The sequence below is a fragment of the Alosa pseudoharengus genome, unplaced genomic scaffold, assembly GCF_046254945.1.
Source record: "Alosa pseudoharengus isolate Yale_2024_CS ecotype anadromous, Long Island Sound unplaced genomic scaffold, YU_APseudo_1.1 YU_APseudo_1.1_scf_3, whole genome shotgun sequence".
NCBI lineage: Eukaryota > Metazoa > Chordata > Actinopteri > Clupeiformes > Clupeidae > Alosa > Alosa pseudoharengus.
Window position 1 is genome coordinate 10408053 of NW_027468718.1, and position 19756 is coordinate 10427808.

Here is a 19756-nt window from a genome sequence, read left to right on the forward strand (position 1 = left end):
GCCGCATAATAGATTGAAAGCATTTAAAGCATTTTTTTTACATTAAAAAATATTTATAAAATCAAAGAATGGATTTTTGGGAAAAAGAAGCTTTGTGTACTATATAGAGCAGTAATCCGAGTTCACCAGATGTGTTTTGACATGGGTAGGTCAAAAGGGAAAGCCGCATAATAGATTTGAAACATTTAACATTAAAAATTGTATAAAATCAAAGAGTAGGTTTTAGGGAAAAAGAAGCTTTGTGTACTAGAAAGGGCAGTAAGCCGAGTTCAGGAGATGTGTTTTAGTATGGGTAAGTCAAAAGGTGAAGCCGCATAATAGATTGAAATCTTTTATCAGCCTAAAAATTTCATAAAATCAAAACATGGGTTTTTGGACAAAAGAAGCTTTGTGTAATATAGGCAGGCCTTGTTTAAACACATTAAAGTTGGTTTGACACAAATTTGACCCTCGTAGTCAGTGCTAAATAGATTTTTCGAATGTGTCGAATATCCAACGTCCAATATAAAACCAACTTTACCATGGTGAGGATGAACCCTTATTGGACGTCGGAATATAGCCTACCAACGAAGAGCTGCGGAGCTCCGTGAAAGGGCTATGAGAGAGAGAGCTACCTGTAGTCAATGCTGCACACAGCCTCGCACTTCTAGAAACTGTAGGCTACCTGCGGACATTGTGAAGCTATAGCCACCGAAGAGGAGTGCCTGTGTTGCATGGAGTGGGACCTGTTGCGTCGCGACCCCCAAGAGACGCAGTGTTTTGTAGAGTCTGAAGATTCCCCCTCATTGATAAACAGGGCTGTAGTTGAAACTTTTTTCCATGTCCCGAAAAGAAATTGGAGGCGGCGATCCATACCAGAGAGACCAGATGGACATCCACTAAGTAAGTACACTATACAAGTTATGTTACATCGGAGCTTATTTCTGATAGGCCTATATTGAGCAAATTACATGATTTTAGTTCACATCGCCTGCCTGTATATGTGAACAACCAGACGTGAACGGTAATGTGTTTCTTTTTAATAAACTGCCTGTACACTTACAAAGTTCTCAATGCTTCGGTTTACATGTAGAGACCCTCATTATGCTACTGTTTAAGTGTGGTGCTATTTTGAGCCTTGTTAGTGGTATAGAAATAGCGATTTCTTTCTACTGTACGTGTGCCCCGAAGGCTAGCGTTAAAAGCTAATTAGCGGTTTGCAATAAAACTGGTCACATTCGACTAGCATGAAAATAAATCCCAGCGAACGGTCGAACTCGTACAAATGTGTTATTAACCCCCAGGTTCATTTTGCGCCGGAATTGTCCTTTAAGAACTAGAGACAGAAGGAGAGAGAGACCCTTTAACAGTCATCAAGAGCCTGCAACAAAGCATCAGCCAAGACGTTCACGGACCCCCGATATACCCAATAGACAGACCATAAAGCCGAAGAAAAAGAGCCCAATGCTAAAAGTACACCAAAAACACCCGACCAAGAAAGTACATCAAATCTGTCTTAGTGACAGGACGTGGGAATTGGTCAATTGTGAGGACTTTCGCCCTCACTGGCTGAACTTTCTCTTGACCGACGATCCAATAATACCGGGCAATTTCTTTTCCAATGGTCTTTCCCAAAACAGTAGTTGCAGTCTGTTTTAAGATCGAAATCCGATGGTTTACCACGTGCAACTGAATTGGAAAACACAGATGTGTCCGTATTAACACGACTATAGCGACGTTCTTTACTGTTAGAACACAGACTATCACAAGCTGGAGTTGTGTGTATGAGAGAATAATTATCAGCAAGAACAGCGGCATCTGCTGCTGTTTTGACGTGATGTTCGCTAATGTAGGTGGCTATGCGATCAGGCAAAGTGTTCCTAAGTTGTTCTAATATCATAAGATCACACAACTCATCAAAAGAATCGACCTCTTCAGCTGTAAGCCAACGACTAAAGAAGCTGGTTAAGTCCCTAGCCCATTCACCATACGTTTGCTTGTCTGATTTTTTCCATGACCGAAAACGCTGTCTATACGCTTCGGGAATTAACTCATAACACTTTAACACAGCTGCCTTGACGCATCGATATACCTTCTTTTCCGAGGACGATAAAGCCACAAATGCCTTCTGAGCACGGCCAATTAACGCAGTTTGTAACAATACAGTTTTATCCTCATCACTCCAATTTTGCTCAGTAGCAATATTCTCAAATTACGAAAAAAACACATCTGGATCATGCTCATTAAACTTAGGCAGGAACTTGATCATACCGGCCAGGCCAGACTGTTGCGATCTACCAAGTTTGCCTTCAGCTACTAATTGCAGCCTAGTGCGTTCAATTTCACGATCCTGCTCTAAATTTTTAAGCCTCTCCCATTCCAATTCGCGATCTTTGTCTTTCTGTGCAGCTTCTAACCTTTTACCGTCCAATTCCAACGTCTTTTGTTTCACTTGCAAATCATGTTGCAGTTTTAACAATTCGACTTGTTGTTCAAATGTTAATACACTGGATTTTGGCTGTGGGTCTACATTCAAACTCGGAGTGGGCTCACTATCTGGAGTGTGCTCACTATCTGAACCCGACGCTCCCTGACTACTGCGCTCCGGCAATTTCTCGTCAGGCAGCACGTTCTTGTCAACCAAGCACGCACGAATGAAGTCAAGCAGCTGATGCTTCTTAGCTCCCTTCGGCAATGTCAATTCAATTGCATAGTGCTTGGCCACATTCTGCAATTGTTTGACATTTAACGCGGCAAGCAAAGCCACTGAAGGAGCAGACAAAAACGCATCAAGTGTACTCATTATTGCAACTGGAATTACAAGTCACCAATCAACAATCCAAACCGGGTCTACAAATAAACCCCCAATATCAATACAACTGGCCAAACAAACGAAAACTAGGCCTATACCTCCACGTCTTTTGGGTTAGCCTACTAAACAATTCCAACCACACAAATTACAATCGGGCAAAGCGGAATGCATTTCACGTTAACAGGACAGCAACGGAGCTTCCCCCTAAACATTTGCCCCCCTACTATTCTGACCTATCTTCACACTAAGCCCAAGAACAAGGCTAATTTACTCACCAATACCGATGGAATTGTACTGTCCCGACAAAAGTCAATTCAGCCGGTGCTCCACGGCGGTGCCCTCGTTCGGACTTCAGTGACCAGCAACCTAAACCCACAACGCCGAAGCGCACTAATTGGGGATAAAACAGGCTCCGAAAAATGCTACAGTAGGTCCCTGTTAAGTTTGGACTGGTTCCTTCAGGAATCACGATCCCCATTTTCTCGGCAGAAATGGCACAAACTGCAGTTGACACAAACAACCACAAGGTGTCACTTTGGTGCCACTACTATTTTTGATGCGACTTGACTTACTGCTTCCATGATGCAGTTTCCAAGTCAGTAGAACAATCAGAGAAAGCTGAGCCATTACCAAACATATATGATAATTAGTGCTGTCAAACGATTAAAATGTTTAATCACGATTAATCGCTGAATTCCTATAGTTAATCACAATTAATCACATATTTTATCGCATGATTAAAATTCTATTATTTTGCATTGCTGAACTTTCCAGGAGTCCATATAAAGCAATTATTGTGTATCTTGATTAGGATTCAAATAAAAGCAAAGCAAGTTACTTTAACTTAACTTTAAGACGTAGGTCTATTTGATTATTTCAAATCAAATGTCAAAAGATGTGCAGCAGACCTGAGGCAACACATATTCTTCAGAAATATAGCTAATAAAGGGCATAACAAACATAAAATACTATATTCATTATCTTTGAGTTCAGTTGGAAATAAAGAACTTTTCGACATGAGTGCACTGCCATTTTATAGGCTTACAGTCTGGTGCACTGTCACTTGCCATCAGCGGCGAAGTTTTTAAAATTGGATGAACAATGGATTTTATGGAGCGGCGTCGACCAAATATAACTGAATCGTGATTTACACGGCGGCAAAGTGCGATGCTGGTGTGCAGAGTTGTATCGAAAAGAATGGAATCTAATGTACAGTAAATGAACGTAGAAAGCAGAGTGCATCGCACTAATGTCGGCATCGGTGTCCACAGCAATTTAAAACACCATTCAGCTGACCGGGAGTTCAGAACTGCTTTGGTGTTTATTATACGAATCCACTATTTGGCCGGCTCGTAGCCCACTGTAAGCCCAAACAAGTGTGTGCAGCATGCCTTTACGTAGCCTACTAAAGGCGCATCATAAAGATAGGCTACATTTAATCTGCATCACGCCCCATTTTAGCAGAAAACAAGTTAACATTATATCATTGATTTTCACTGAAGACAGCTAGCCTAATCACACCTTGATGTTACATCTTATCAGGCCATTCAATCCTTTTACTAACAGGGCAGTTATGAAGAATTATGTGTATGTAACTTACTCATGTCTAAACTGATGTAGGCTACATTACAACCCATTCAATTGTAGCTACACTTACCATATCCCATGTAAAACTGTTAGCTTGCTAGCTAGCTAACTGTGGAACTTCAGTATAACAGGCATAGCCACCTAGTTGTAGGAAAAAGGCTACGTTCATATTACAAGTGATAGAATGAATGTGTGACATGTTTAGTTGATGTTATGACATGTAAAGTTAAGCTTGCCGAACTTTGTCAGCCACGGGCAGTTTGACTGTGCCTACATTCGTGACACTCCTGTTAGTAGGCTGGAAAGAGCAAAAAATAGGAACATAATGGTCACATTAATCCCATAAACACACAGATAACTCTTACACCAACCTTATTTTGTGCCTTTTATTCACGTTTGTTTCAAGATTTAGTAAGTATAAGCCCTTTTCGCTCTCCACTTTGATGCAGCATAGGTTTCCATTATCCAAACAGCTGCCTTTCCCCTAAAAGGGGGTGTGTACATGCAGCACGGTCTAACTATATCCAGTGTGGTGTAGTTGTTCTAACGTTACAAGTTGTTGCAACAGCATGTGAAAAAACTACAAAGTTTGTTACACCAAAAAGAACGTTAATCTCGCGATAAAAAAATTGACGCCGTTAAAATAGGTTTACGTTAACGCCGTTAATAACGCGTTTAACTGACAGCACTAATGATAATACAATAGCGTGAGTTTATATATCTTATACCCTATTTGTCACGGTTACTTATAGATTTGATAGTGTAACGATAAGCGCATAAGAGCATAAGAGACTTTCAGCGGGGGCACGGAAACTTAAATTGATCACGGTAGTTTAAGCTTACACTTGACAAAACATTCTAATATGAAAATGTAGATGCAATTGTTGTAAGATGGTGCAGCTCCTTTAAGAAAACACTGTGCAAAAAAGTAGACGTGCTGTTGAGACTGGAGCGAGTCATATTCAAAATGCAAAAAATAACACCGCAGATAAAACCAATTATCCTCATTCATTGCAACCGCAGCATGCCTGCTTGCCGACGTTTAAACAAAAAAGATATCAAAGCACCTTTTGCGTTTGAATGTAACACGAAAAAATGTTTAAACAGCTGGACAAATGATTTAGCTAATTGATTATAGCCTGTACACCAGCAATTGTTGAACATTTGGAAAAAGATCGCTCAGCTGTTGCCACAGTCACAGGCAATGTCAGAAACAACATGAGAGCAGTACACACTTCCCCGAATGTGGATGTTACACTGTCATAATCTACCACCAGCATTTTGGCAAGTTGAAAAATAGATGACTTCTGTGAAATCTCTGCTTTAAAGCAAGACCTAAATGAGTGGAGTTGTGTTGGGAATGTCGGTGCAATGTCCATGCTATAATGGTCTGACAAACATACTGCCTTTTCAAGCAGTTCATCATCACCTGCGAGTTGAAGGATCGATCATAGGACGTAAAGACTCAAACACATAACAAGTTTCCCGCATGCTTGCACATCTTTGGGAGAGCTGACTGATTATGATGTCCAGAGTTGCATTAAATACCTGCACTTTGAAGTATCTCTCTGCATCGGTTAAGCGTTCATCTTCCGATAGTTCGTCAAAGTGACGCTTCACTCTCCGTGCTCTACTTTCAAATGTACTCTGAACCCCCATTTATTTGCGAGTGTCTGCGCTGTAGCCTTGGCCTGGTCAAAGGCACGCAGGTAGTCAGAAAGGACCGGTATAGAATTTTCCAGCAATTGCATTGCGGGGGTAGCGACGGGCCCCGGGAGGTCACAGGCCCTGTTGCGACTGCACTTGCTGCACCTACTATAGTTACGCCACTGCGTGGAGCGCTAATGTGTCTACTGTAAATCATTCATGTGTGAAAGTCATTAGGCTGGAAGCGCTAATGTGTCTAAGCTCATTAGTCTACTTTCAATAGGCCTACTGTACAGCCTGAGAGGGGGAACATAACCTATAGCCTAGGCTACTGTAGAGTAGGCCTACAGTAGGCTAAACAATCTGTTGTGAAAGTCTGCAACGAAAGTTTCCTAATGGAAGCGCTAACGTGTCTATTGAGCTCATTAGTCTACTTTCAATAGGCCTACTGTACAGCCTGAGAGGGGGAACATAGCCTACTGTAGAGTAAACAATCAGTTTACTTAGTTACATTTGTTTAGTTAAAACCAGTTTTCTACTCTATCTCCATGACATGCTTAGCCTATAGAAAGACGAAGTCGGGAAAGTGCTTCAGAGAAAACGTATTTATTGAAATAATGAACAGTCTACATTCTACAGTCTAAATTTAAAGCACGTTGAATCCCTGGGAAGATCTGCGTGTTGTGCGGAGGAATTCGTTGATCTTATTGATGCAGTCCTTCAGTTCACTCCTCCCCATAGCAGGGAACCTTCGTTGCAGTGTTGAGACCACAACGTTTTTCACATTCTGCGGCAATGCTTGCTTGCCCTTCGCTCCATCCCAGTTGGTGGTTTTGCTCCAGGCTTTATAGTGTTCCTCTGTGATGATGGACCTGAAGAGCAGGCATCCGTATCTGCCCACTTGGCCGTAGCTCTGTTGGTGAATCTTAGCGTGGTCTTCGGGACCAACATCACGCAAGGTCACGTCTGCGTGTTGACTAGGAACTTGGATGCTGTCGTTGAGTGTTACGGAGAGGGCCAATGGAGACATCTGCAAGGAGGACGTTTCTGGAGCTGGTGTCGAGGTGCACCTGGGGATTGGTCTCTCAGGCGTCGAATAACTTCTCTGCTCACGTAGCGTCGCCTGAAGTTCTCCGATTCCAGCTCTCATCTCCTGTAAAATGTCTCTGTGGCTCTCCAAGTGGCTGGTCTCTCGGAGTTGTTGAAGCTCTCGTTTGAGGTTGTTGACCTCTGCTTTCAACCGATCATTCAATCATACATTCGGTCATACAATCCTTAACGTGAAAAAGCTTAACGTAGCTTAATGTCCCAAAACAACAAGTCGTTTTATGCGCTCATTATAAAGAAAGTTTAACGTGTCCCAAAACAGCTGTCAATTAATCACCAAACGTCAAGAGGGTTGAGTCTGAATGACACCGAGTTTTAGACACTGAGTTTTTGAAGTTAAGAAATATTTTCGTAATAAAAATGGTCATTTAACCAATAAAGGCTGAAAACATGTACGCCTACAGTACATGCAACCTATTGCAAAGACTATTATAGGCTATTGGCAAATCATTGAGCATCATTTACACATTGTATTCTGCACAGTTTCTACACGTGGAGCGCTAATGTGTCTAGGCATACTGTAAATCATTCAAAATGTGTGAAAGTCATTAGGCTGGAAGCGTGTCTACTGTCAGTGACTAATGCGAGAAGCGGGTTCTGTGTTGTAGGCTATGCATTTTTCCGACACTTGGCTGCAAGCTCCCCTCCCCACCCCCTTCTTTCACAAGCAGTGCAGCTTTCTGAAGCGGTGCCTTTTGAAGCTAATGTAACAAATACCACCAATATTGTTGTGTGGCAATAAAAGTCTATCCAGGGTTTGCACAAGTAGCCTAGCCTAAATAGGCCTATATAAATAAATTAAGGACATACAATCCTTTAAGCTTAACGTAGCCTAGATTAATGTCCCAAAACAAGTCGTTTTATGCGCTCATTATACATGGATTTCTATGAAACGTCACGAAAACATGCGTGCGCAACCAAGAGGCAGAAAGCACCATAGAACAGCATAGAGCAATGCAAAAGAGCAAAAGAATAAAATCAGTTTTTGTGCTGACAACTGCACCAATTCGAAATCACGATGGTTAGAGAATGATAAATATGTTCAATATTCCTAACGGAATGCATGTCTTCGCCAAAAATGACAAAATACGATGTTATGTTAATAATGCAAATGAACGGCACACTTTGAAATATAGTCGGAAATGAGATGTTATTATCATTGAGACAACAGGGGTATACAATAAAATCTGATTGTAGCTTACAGCAGCCGACTATTTAGGTTAAGTTTATAACGTTGTGGACGGCCACCAAGCGTCTTCTGCCCCACGGCTGCGGCACAGTCTTGAGTGACCGGATTCGTTTTCCTTTGTCATATGAATGCTGTCATTTTGTTAATATTACTGTTAAGGAGATGCTGTAGGCAAAGGCTATATTTCAACCTCGTTAGTGTCAGAACTATTCACAAGGTTTCTGGGCAGCATTTTTATGTTCTGTTAGCAAGCGAACTTCTCATGACTACCGACAAAGTAGCCTACTGCCAGCTGACGAAGCTCTCATTTTAAAACATTACTGAGAGACAGACACTGTACAATCAAGAAATCTTGCCACTGAATCCAAAACTATGTTTAACATTATGTACAAGGCTTAGGCTACAGTGGACTAGCATGTTGCAGGGGCTGCTAAAAACACAGAGAAACACACTGAAAACTCGGCCAATCACAGCCCTTGCTGTCGAATGCGGCGTCTGGTTTGACCGTGAAACGCTACAGCGGACTATGCTGCCCCCAAGCGGCTGCAGTTGTACTTACATTTCACCATTCACCATGATCGTGAATGAAGTGTCAAATACAAACACACTTCGCCACTCAAACTAAGCAAAAAAAATGGTTGGCTAAATTGCTCTAATCTGCGCAAATACTCTTTATCTTTGCCAGAACCAAAACTAACTTTAGCGATCACCGTACCAAAGTATCAATACATTAACTAAACAGTCGATGTGGAACTCCCCGACAAACAAACACAGCGCCAGCTGTTTAGGCTACTAGGCCCACCACCCGCTGATCACCGGTGCATTCCATTCGCAAAAACGTGAATCAACTACGTAGCACTACTCACGCAACTAGGCCTACACAAAAGACCTCCAAAAGTCCGAATTATAGTAGTCTACTCACAATTCAGGTTCAAAAATGGTCGGATCGAGCCCCCATATGTCATGGCCACCTGGCTCACAGTAGCAATGACATAGGGGAGACCACACCGTTTGTTAAGTTAAATACAAAGTAATTTATTAAAACATTAACTTATATCATGAAAACATACTTTACATAAATAAGTGTAACAAGTCAGTAAATGAGAAGCAAGAGAAAGCTAATCAAAAGTGTAGTGCAGATCAGTAAAGTGTAGACTATGTGTAATGCAAAAAGGCAAAAAGGATGAGGCTGCCGCCAGCATGGAGGCCAGAGCTAAGCCCAGTCAAACAGAGCTGTGCATGGCAGAGAATGGCCGAGAGAACTACTGGCAGGAGATGGTTTTTGAACAGTCCCGCCAATCAACTGCTGTCTAGACTTGATGGCCTGAACAGACAGCTCCCCCTTCAGACTAGGGGGAAAGAGACCGCCAAACATATTGTCTCAAAAGGTGGAGTGAGCACACCCAGCACGGCAAAGCCGGGCGTGACATCGCGAACCCCACTTTGGGAACCCCTGGTCTACGTGATACACAGGACTACACTTAAGAAGGAACTAAGGAAACTCTAGATTCACTAAGATGTTCTTAAACCTTTTAGGGCCCTATTATGACAGTCTAAAGTGCATGGTCACTAGTCAAAAGCTTATTCAAATTTAGTAGGATGTCCAGTCCACATTGGTGTTTTCGTTAACACCACTAACCACTCGGTGAGTTGCACAGTTTTGAAAACGAACGTTAAGGGTTGTTTTAGGGCATGTTTGAGTAGCCTACAGTATGCCTGTTGGCAGCCATTCTGAGCAGTCAAAGGCGATTCAAAACGAGTCAGAAGACTCGAGACAGGACCAATCGTCAAAATTTCGGTGTCCACCACTCTAGTTCATCCAAAACAAACCAGAAAAGGGACTCAAAGTGCTAAAAACCGGAATTTTCCTTTAAGCTCCCAGAGTAGTTCCCGGGCTAATCAGAACACTGGCACAGGTGTCACCTGTGAATCCAACTGTCTCAGCTTCTAATGCATACAATCTGGCGCTCCCTAAAACTACACATCCTGTTTAAGTGTTTCCCGTGTGTCAAAATAAAAGTCACAGTCATATCTCATGCTTTGCGCATTATATCTCCAGAACGGCTTGACGCATATGCGTTTGTATGGACTCAAACATGAAGTGAGTTGATGTTGGAGGTCAAAGGTCAAGTCCATGAATACTCTGAGCGCGATATCTCAAGAATGCCTTGACATACAGGCCTGAAATTTGGTATGACTGTTTGTATGGATTCAAAGATGAAGTGAATTGATGTTGGAGGTCAAAGGTCAAATGTCAAGGTCAAAAACACCTTGAGTGTTATATCTCAAGAACGCCTTGACACACAAGGTTTTTTGGTACGGTTTGTATGAACTCAAAGATTAAGTCAGGGGTCTTAAACTCCCGGCCCGCGTCCGGCCCGCGACGTATGTCAAAATAATAATGTAATCCGGCCCTTGAGGGTATTTTTAATTGCGACAAACAGCAATACTGATTAAAATAGACGATATATCCAAGTACGATGACAAATCTCATTTTAAGGCTACTCTCCTTCACTATTTGCTAGACATCCAGAGCTAGATTCAAACCCAAAATCGCTGCACAAAGTTTTCAGGAAATACTTGTTTTAGGCCTACACGCGAGAAACACGAAGACGTACATTTGTAATGACGCGATGCAGGCCATAGTTTTGCACAAATTGAAGCAGAAATAGGCCTACACCAAATGTTGAAAAACGTTTTAGGTAGGCTATGTTATTCACCTATTCTGATTCTGAAGGAGAATATCCTTTTGGAGATTATGATCGATCGTCTATTGACAGTGTCACGGTGCGTCTGTGAATGGAGGTGCGTCTTTGCGTGTATACGACTGTGTCCACTAAGCGTACCATGCTTATTTCGATCCTCTGCCCAACATAGCTCGGAGGTTGCAGTGGTAATCGTGATGATAGTGTCCGTAATGGACGTGGTACAGACAGCAGGGCTAGTAGAAATAGGGCTCTGAAGAACTACAAAGTCACCCTCGATAGGAACTGATTTGACCAGGTTTATTGTAGGCCGTGTGGTTATAGGCCAGTAATAGTTTACTATTGTTGGTATAGGCCTACATCTTAGGTGTTTTCCTGTTAATTTGTTGTGGGTAATATGACAAAAAAGAAAGTAAACCTGCTCAAATATGTTCATCCAGTATTTACTGAAAGGTGCATAATTTGAGGTGCTTGCCATCCAGTGGCAAATTAGATGGGTAAATGTACCCCCTTCATAAACTTTTGTTTATACTCAAAGATTTTTACATTTACAGTAGGGTCATTCCACGTCAGTTCAACCAGGGCCCACGCACTTAGGTCTCAAAAAATTCTGAAAAAATTACCAGGTGTACCTATGTTACCCAGGAGACACACTGTAAAATTACTCTTATGTAAGATCAATACTTTGATACAGCCAGATGTAAGATACAGCCAGTTTTACAGGGGGAGGGGGGTGTCGATTTTGTTCGGCCTCTTTTTTTTGTCAAAGTTCACAAGCCCACAGCGCAAGAACTAAACCATGTAGGAGGCTCAATTTTGCATGCTGGTACATAAATAGGAATAGTATGTAGCAAAATCATCACGTTTGGTCTGGATAATCCTGCATGGTCATAGCTGTCCCTCAAAGTTGATACAAATTTTATTGGAGTTTTTGGCTGGGCTCTGTTTAGATAGATAGATAGATAGATAGATAGATAGATAGATAGATAGATAGATAGATAGATAGATAGATAGATAGATAGATAGATACTTTATTGATCCCCAGGGGAAATTCAAGGTTTAAGCCTTTAGAAGACATATTTGTACTCAACATAGGCTCTTGATTTATTTTCCTTACTGAGGTAAGTAGAAACACTCTCACAAAAAGCAATGAACAGAAAACAAATCCCTTCACGGTCTGAACAGCAGACTTTACAAGTCTAAAAAATCAACTAATCAACTAACTAATCAACTACCTGAGCCGTGGCACAGAGGATGAAGAAATTTTTATGGTATGTTGGTCTCAAGGGCCCACATCAACCTAGCCCATAATCATTCATTTGTGATTTGCACCCCCCCGTTAAAAAATGAAAATGCAATATCATTCTGCTTTAATCGCCCCTCTCTTCAGTTAAGATGTTCAGAACTGCACCAAATTTTATGTGTATGATTAACCTGCCATTCTCTGGGGGTATGCCAAGTTTAGTAGAATTTCATCCATGGGGGGGTCTAAAAAAATTAAGTTATGTGTACATTTAGTGACTGTACACTCATTGGCCTGTAGATGGTGGTGCACACATATACACACGCACACACACACACAGACACGTATACCATCAGTATCGGCAATTAGAATGGCCGATACATAATTACAAATTCAGTAGGATTAAAGGAAAACCAAATATTCATCATAATAATAATTTGACTGCATTTCCAGTATTGGCGTCACGTAGTCGTTTGTCCACTAGGTGGCGCATCGTTGCAGTGAGACGTAATTTTGTTGGAAGTTAATCTAAAGTGGGTTGGAAAGACACTACGCTTCCTACAAGGACAAGACTGTACAGTAGTTTACCGCAGAGAACGTCTAATAAGGGTAGGATGATTTCTGCATGACATGTAATTCCCATTTCCTCTTGAAGCCAAAATAAATCTGAGAATGTTTATCGGACATGCTTGTTTTTTACTGCAGGTAGGCTACGTTAATCCTATCAATAGCAGGTAAAATAATGTTAATGTTACCGTTAGCATGGTTGAGTGATGGAGGCCGATTTGATTATTGATGTATTTGTAGAAAATCATAAATGCGTTTATAGGCTACCAAGCAAATTGATAACAGCACTAATTGTATCTTTCGACTGTCATCTCATTTGCTTATGACCATAACCTAGGCTACTAACAGGAGCTAAGTGAGTTAGCTGCTACGTGATGGTTTTCTAATGGAAAATATATAGGCTACCTGAAAGATAACCTGTCTATGATGCACCCTAAACACATGGCACATTTCTGCTCAAAGTCTCAAAAAGCATCTGAGTCAACGTTCATTCCCAAACACCCATATAGGCTACTTCAATCCTCTATTTTCAAAGGTGATTCAAGTAAGTAAGAGCATGGCTCAATGTAAAGTAACTGAAACTACATAAATTCGTCAAAGTGAATAATTTGTGTCAACTCGCCGCAATGTAGATTTATTAATGCACCCGTGATCTACATCTCCAAAATGCGTCAGCCTAATGTACATTTAAACCAGATGTTTTAGAGCGCACGTTGAGATGTATTCAGGGCAGGGCTGTACCTACACATATTTGTTGCACGTGCTACAAAAATCATTCTTTGCGATGGATGATTTAGTACCAACATTACACCGGTCAGATACAGTTTTGTCTATGGCTATACCGTGAGACTGAGGCACTTTTTGTTTGTTCGAAGTGCGTGTTTAGGGTGTGAGAGGGGATTCGATGTGCTTTGATTCCAGCTTGGTAGTTGTAGTCTATGCGATTAAAAAACACGTGTGTGTGAAGTATATAAACAATGATAACGCTTTCATTATGGCTGCTTTAGCCACAGACCTTGAGCTACTGTACAGTGGGTTGGGTTCCATTTAGAAGTGTCCACTTCATTCACCCTTTCCGTGATTCACACAGCTACGTGAATGTATTAGCCTACTACTGATATGCACTACTGAACTATTAACTTTTCGCCAAGAGGTGGCAGCTTAAGTCCGCTTGATACTGTAAGCCATTGGTTCCCAAAGGAGATTTTCTTTGGGTCGCCAGCATAGCCTAGTGACAATTTGTGTTGTGTAATAGGCCTAGCATAGGGCCTACCTTAAATAGCTTATAGTTTGTTAACAGCCACGGTTTTGTCCCTCTATGCATTTTTGCATTTAGAATAGCTCTGAAACTGGGGGGCGAACACGTCGCAGGGGGGGCGCCAGTGCGTGGATATCTCAATCGCAAAATTAAACAATATTTCTATCGGGCTGGGTGAAAATCAAAAGATTGCGTCAAAAGATTGAGCTTGGTCTGGCGAAAACCAGACTAACCATGGACCTCATAGTTGCAAAATGCAAGGGAACATAAATCAGCATATTATTTGCACAAACAATAACGGACAGTAACTCTTCAACTTGGCCGTTAAAATGTGTATGAACAGACTCGCAACGCATTTCATGAAGGCCCTTTTGGACATGTCAGTTATTTGCACCACTGGGTAAAACGGCATTTTGTTTTAGACTACTGGTATTTAATTTGTGCATTGACAATAAAGCTGAATATCATATGAACTAGATGACTAAACTTATGAATATGTAGAAGAAGAAACATTCACAGACCTCTCTTCTTGATAGCTGTTGAAAACTGAATGGAACTGACAGGGATTGTTTTGTTTAATAATAAATAAATAAATACATTATTTCAAGAGTGGGGGATGGAGTAGAAGATGGAGACAAATTCATTAATATGATTTATTTTCGCGGAATGGATGTACAGGACTGAGCGGCAGGTCATATTTTGTACCGCTATGCGGTACATCTAGTTCTAATTATGTTTCCCATTTTAATCGTGTAATTTGTAATATTTTGCATGGATGTGCGCTGGTGCGTGTTCATGGATGATAGAAGGATGGTGCGTTGTGCCCTCGCGAATATGTTTGTTGACAATGCACTCTTAAAATAACATATGAACAACTTGCCATAGACTTCTGAGCTGGTTTCTCATGGACAGTGGCGTAATGCATGCGGCAGGGTGCAAAATAGGGGCCATAATGTTTCGCAGTTTATTCATATCATGCTGAACCCCATTTAAATTGACAGGGCGAACCAGTTGTTCCTAATAGCATAGGTAAATGCCCCAGGGTCAGTCCTCATAAATGGCATGATATTGCAGGGCCGTGTGCACCCAAGTTGAGGCTGAAGCACCACACTTTTATTTTTACGATATATTATACAGTCCATGACAATTACCGCATATGATATCTGCTTTAAAGTGAAGGTAATGCTGCAGAAATTGAACAGTAAACTCTAAATGTAAGTCGTTACATTTAACAGTTGATATAAGTGGTGTATTTGGTGTGGAAAAGTATAACTTGTTTTCGAAAAACCTTAATGCTTTGTAAAATAGTGAAATTTATTTCATTAAAAATAATATACAGTAATTATAATAATTTTACTCAAATATATATTAAAAGGGACCCTGCACACTGTCCATTCCGCAAGCAATTTCATTTAGCTTCAGACCGGATTCCTTGTGTAGAAAACCAACCGAGAGCCACCAACCACACAAACCTCCCTTACAGACTAAACTACCAGTTCAACACTACCATTTCTACATACAGTACATACAAGTTCAGAATACACACGATTTTCATTGTGTCTTTAACTATTACAATACAAAATTAATCTGAACTCACCAAACCAAGGTGCCAACTTAGAACAACAAAGAACTAAACCAGTGGTGTGTGGCCATAGTCTTACGTATTACATGTAGGCTACTCGCTGTTGTTGTCCTTCTCAGTTATGAAGTCCACCTGGCTATCTTTTTGGTTTGCATTCAGAAAAAGAGTCCGCTCACTTGGGGTGCTAGTGGCTGGAAGACAGAGGAAACGTCCCTTATTTTCTGCCCATCACTCCAGTGGATTTTGCATTGTGGGGATTTAGGGTATCTGAAGGTAGTCCCATAGGTCATCTGCATTGCTGTTGGCTTCTTCTTCGAGCCTTCATAATGTGCCTAAAACAACTGCCTGAAGTCATTTCTAGCCTTGGTTTCTTGCTAGACTGATCGCCCCCAACATCTCCGACGTAATCACCTTCACCAAGGACTAACATTAAATTGGACACTATTTGGGGCGTGCCACGACGAAATGAGTCCAGTTTGACAAAATAAAAAAATGGGTTTATTGGATATAAATAATCCACAGACCAGAGGGTTTAAAACAATTTACAATCATTTGTTCAATTCCGTTTAGCCAACCCAGAGATATGGCCAAAATGTGAAAGCTATCGTCATCCCAGGAAAAAAAACAAGTTTTGAGAAAATCAGCTTTAAAGTTTGTAAAGTGTAAATGAGCATATTATGTATATTTCCTCTCAACCAGTCATCACAAGACTATGCATCCTGATAAAGTTCCCTATGCCTTTGGAATTAAAATAGCCCCAGTTGCTGCACCGTCTATGCCATTATTTGATAATCAATGTGTTTTTAATGTTGTAGCCTATAGCTCGCCACTGTGGCGCCCGTGGTAGTTTGGCGCCCTGGGCAATTGCCCAGTTTGCCCAATGCCTTGTGGGCAGTTAGCTTGTTTACAGTTGATTCCATTGTTGTGAAGCCTGCTTCCAGGCTCAATCGTCATTTGTTTGTTATAGTTACCATTCTATGAGCATTGATATGGAATGGTGATTTAAACTCTTTTTACCAGATGTCCTGTGAGCCACCCTACCAGCAAATCAGAAAAGAGTATTTCTTCTGTCTGGGTGATAAAAATATCCACCAAGTATTATGGTATTGAACACTTTTCCAAGTGTCATGATATTGAACCTGTATTTTTACATACTCTTACGAACAAACCAATCAACCAACCAAGAGACAGGAGTTAAAACACAATGTGCAAATATGTATTTACTCATTCATAGAATGAGCATACTGTGGAAATTCTCTCATACTCTTCCCAATTTCAATTGTGACTGTGTGGATATGTAAAAATGGTAGTGTTTACATATGGCTGAGAATTCAAACAGCCGTTAACAGCTCCTTCCTCTCTGCTAAAGCCTGGAAATGGATGAGACAGCTGGTGCTGACAGTTTCTGCTCCTCCTTCTCTGCAGAAAGAGATGAACTCCTTTTCACGTAAGCCTCTCATACAAACTTAATATTGGTGTTTATTGGTGTTTTTATTTAAAAGTGGATAACTGTTATTTGTCTTTGTTTTAGTCTGACGGTTGGATTCCATAAAGCAAAACACAAAGATCCGCAACCTGAAATCCTCCTCATCACTCTCGTCCTGCCTGCTGCTGAGGCACCCAGAGAGGCATCATCTGAGCCTGCATATGACTGGGCAAAGTTAGTACAGGACGTCCAAAGCCTAAGGTGTGGTTCAAAGACAAACACTGGTGAAGTTGAGCAATTATTTACAGCCAGCTTGTATAGTATAGTGCTTTACCTTACATAGCTTTGCATGCAAAGCAATAAGGTATATTTTATGTGCACTTTATTTGTATAGTAGTCAGGAAATAATATGCTTCAATTTCTGATGTATCTGAGTTGCTACTCAATTAAAACTTAGGCCCTGCCCACATTAAGTCAGGTAAATACAAATATGCATAATTATTTATTTGTATAGCCCTTCCGTTCACATTAAAATAGAGTATTCCAACACTGTTTTCAAAAAGTATAATTTCTGCTCTCAGGTGCATACATTTGAAAACCTGTTTGTGTTGTAGTTTGCGGAGTGAAAACACAGTTTTAGATGACGTGCGGTTACCATGACACTGATAACCAATAACAGCAAAAACTTCTCTGGCGTTTCTGTGTTATAAGTGTGGACACAACATTTTTGAAACAATACAAAAATATAGACGGAGATCGTTTTCACCTCAAATATACATATTTCTAATTTCCCGGTTTAACATGAGCAGGGTCGTACAATTTCTTGTCTTATCCTCTTTCAGGATTTGCATAAAAAAGGGATTTTTTAATAGAACATTTTTGAAACATTGTCCTCATTCCTCAACACATTGAGTAGTGCTAGCACCAATGGGTTTTAGCTTCTTTGTAGCATGCCTCTCATGTTTCAAGTCTGTTGCCTCGCAAATCACACTCTTGACTGGTAATGGTTTGAAAAAACAGCTTTGTATGCATTGTGGCTAATTGGAATTAAGTATAAGTATAAGTATATATACTCTTTTGATCCCGTGAGGGAAATTTGGTCTCTGCATTTATCCCAATCCGTGAATTAGTGAAACACACACAGCACACAGTGTACACACAGTGAGGTGAAGCACACACTAATCCCTGCCTGCATCAACAGCGGCGCTCGGGGAGCACTGAGGGGTTAGGTGCCTTGCTCAAGGGCACTTCAGCCATGCCTACTGATCGGAGTTCGAACCGGCAACCCTCCGGTTACAGGTCTGAAGTGCTAACCAGTAGGCCACAGCTGCCCATTAGCAACTTTAGGAACTTTTTGGACATGTTAGGTTACATTTTCCAGATTGTGCGTACAAAGGATAGTTGTTACTGCTTTATACAAGCCTTTACTGTCTGCTTTATAAACACAAACAAATGTGTCTGTCTGTAAAGACATAGATACAGTATATCTGTAGGGATTCTGTCCATGTTGGCAGACACTTGTAATGGCATGTGGAGTAGTCAGGGGTGAAAAAAAGCAATTTACTTACAACCCCAAAACAGAAAAAGTTGGGACGTTGTGTAAAATGCAAATAAAACAAAATGTGATAATATAAAAGTCTAGGGTGACCAGATTTGTCGGAACTAAAACCGGGACACTTTGTGCGTGACCACGTTTAACGTGAACATGCGGCAGCTCAGACAGACACAGACATTTTTTCTTTAAGCCCAAAAGTTATAGGTGGTTCGGGGGTGTCACCTCCGAGAAAATTTATTAAATACTGTTATGTAAATGTACAAGTTCTGCGCAGTTTCAGTCAGAGAAAAGGGGCCTATACTATGCCTAAACACGAGTGCAAAGTCATTTGTTTGTCTCCTAAACATTGTTCACCCATTATCCAGACATGCTTGAAAACATTTAACTCGCAGTCATTTTGAGAATGATCACTTTCTCTTCAACATTGTCGTGGCGTTGCCTAACCGTTAAAACGAGGCAGATATGAAGAGGCATTGCAACAATGTTTACGGATAATGTCCTTTTTGCAACTAAATATGAGTTTAAGAGATTTGCAGATTATTACATTCTGTTTTTATTCACATTTCACACAACGTCCCAACTTTTTCTGTTTTGGGGTTGTACTTACACTGTAAAACATAATGGCTTTCCTTACCTAAAATGTTTAGTAAGTAGAACTCAGTTTTTGTCTTGGTTGAGATTACTTGCCTAAAATGAGTGTCACTTAATTTTGTGGAGGAAAAGTAAACTATCAAGTAAACTATACTTGAATTGCTGAAGTTTGTGCTACTGACAATGTTATACCCAACAGGATTGCATTGTATAGGCGTTGAACCATTTCTGCTGTTTGTGCTAGCTCAATACTGCACTGATTCTCATTGTTTCTAAAACTAAAATCTAAACATAGGTCCCAGGTTAGAGATGTTTTCCTTTAAGTAATGAGTTAGCTTCATTCATGTGTCTTGCGTTGTGTAGACAGCACAAATGCGTGGCCTCAGGCATTGAAGGGCAGGCACATTTACCTGGTGGTTAAAACCCATGGTTACTACCATCTGATGATGGTGTTTGGGAATTAAATTTTCTCACATTGCACAGTAATGGATCTGCTGGCTATCATTAC

General features: G+C 40.8%; 1 protein-coding gene across 4 annotated transcripts in view; it reads left to right on the plus strand.

Annotated features, from left to right (window-relative positions):
• Positions 1–19756, plus strand: part of LOC143100176 (uncharacterized) — a 91793-nt gene that overhangs the window by 28703 nt on the left and 43334 nt on the right. For all 4 annotated transcript variants that reach the window (XM_076263148.1, XM_076263149.1, XM_076263150.1 and 1 more), the window contains exons 9-10: positions 17046–17123; positions 17208–17363. In XM_076263148.1, coding sequence (XP_076119263.1) covers positions 17046–17123; positions 17208–17363 — 234 coding nt within the window. The remainder of the gene's footprint in view (positions 1–17045; positions 17124–17207; positions 17364–19756) is intronic.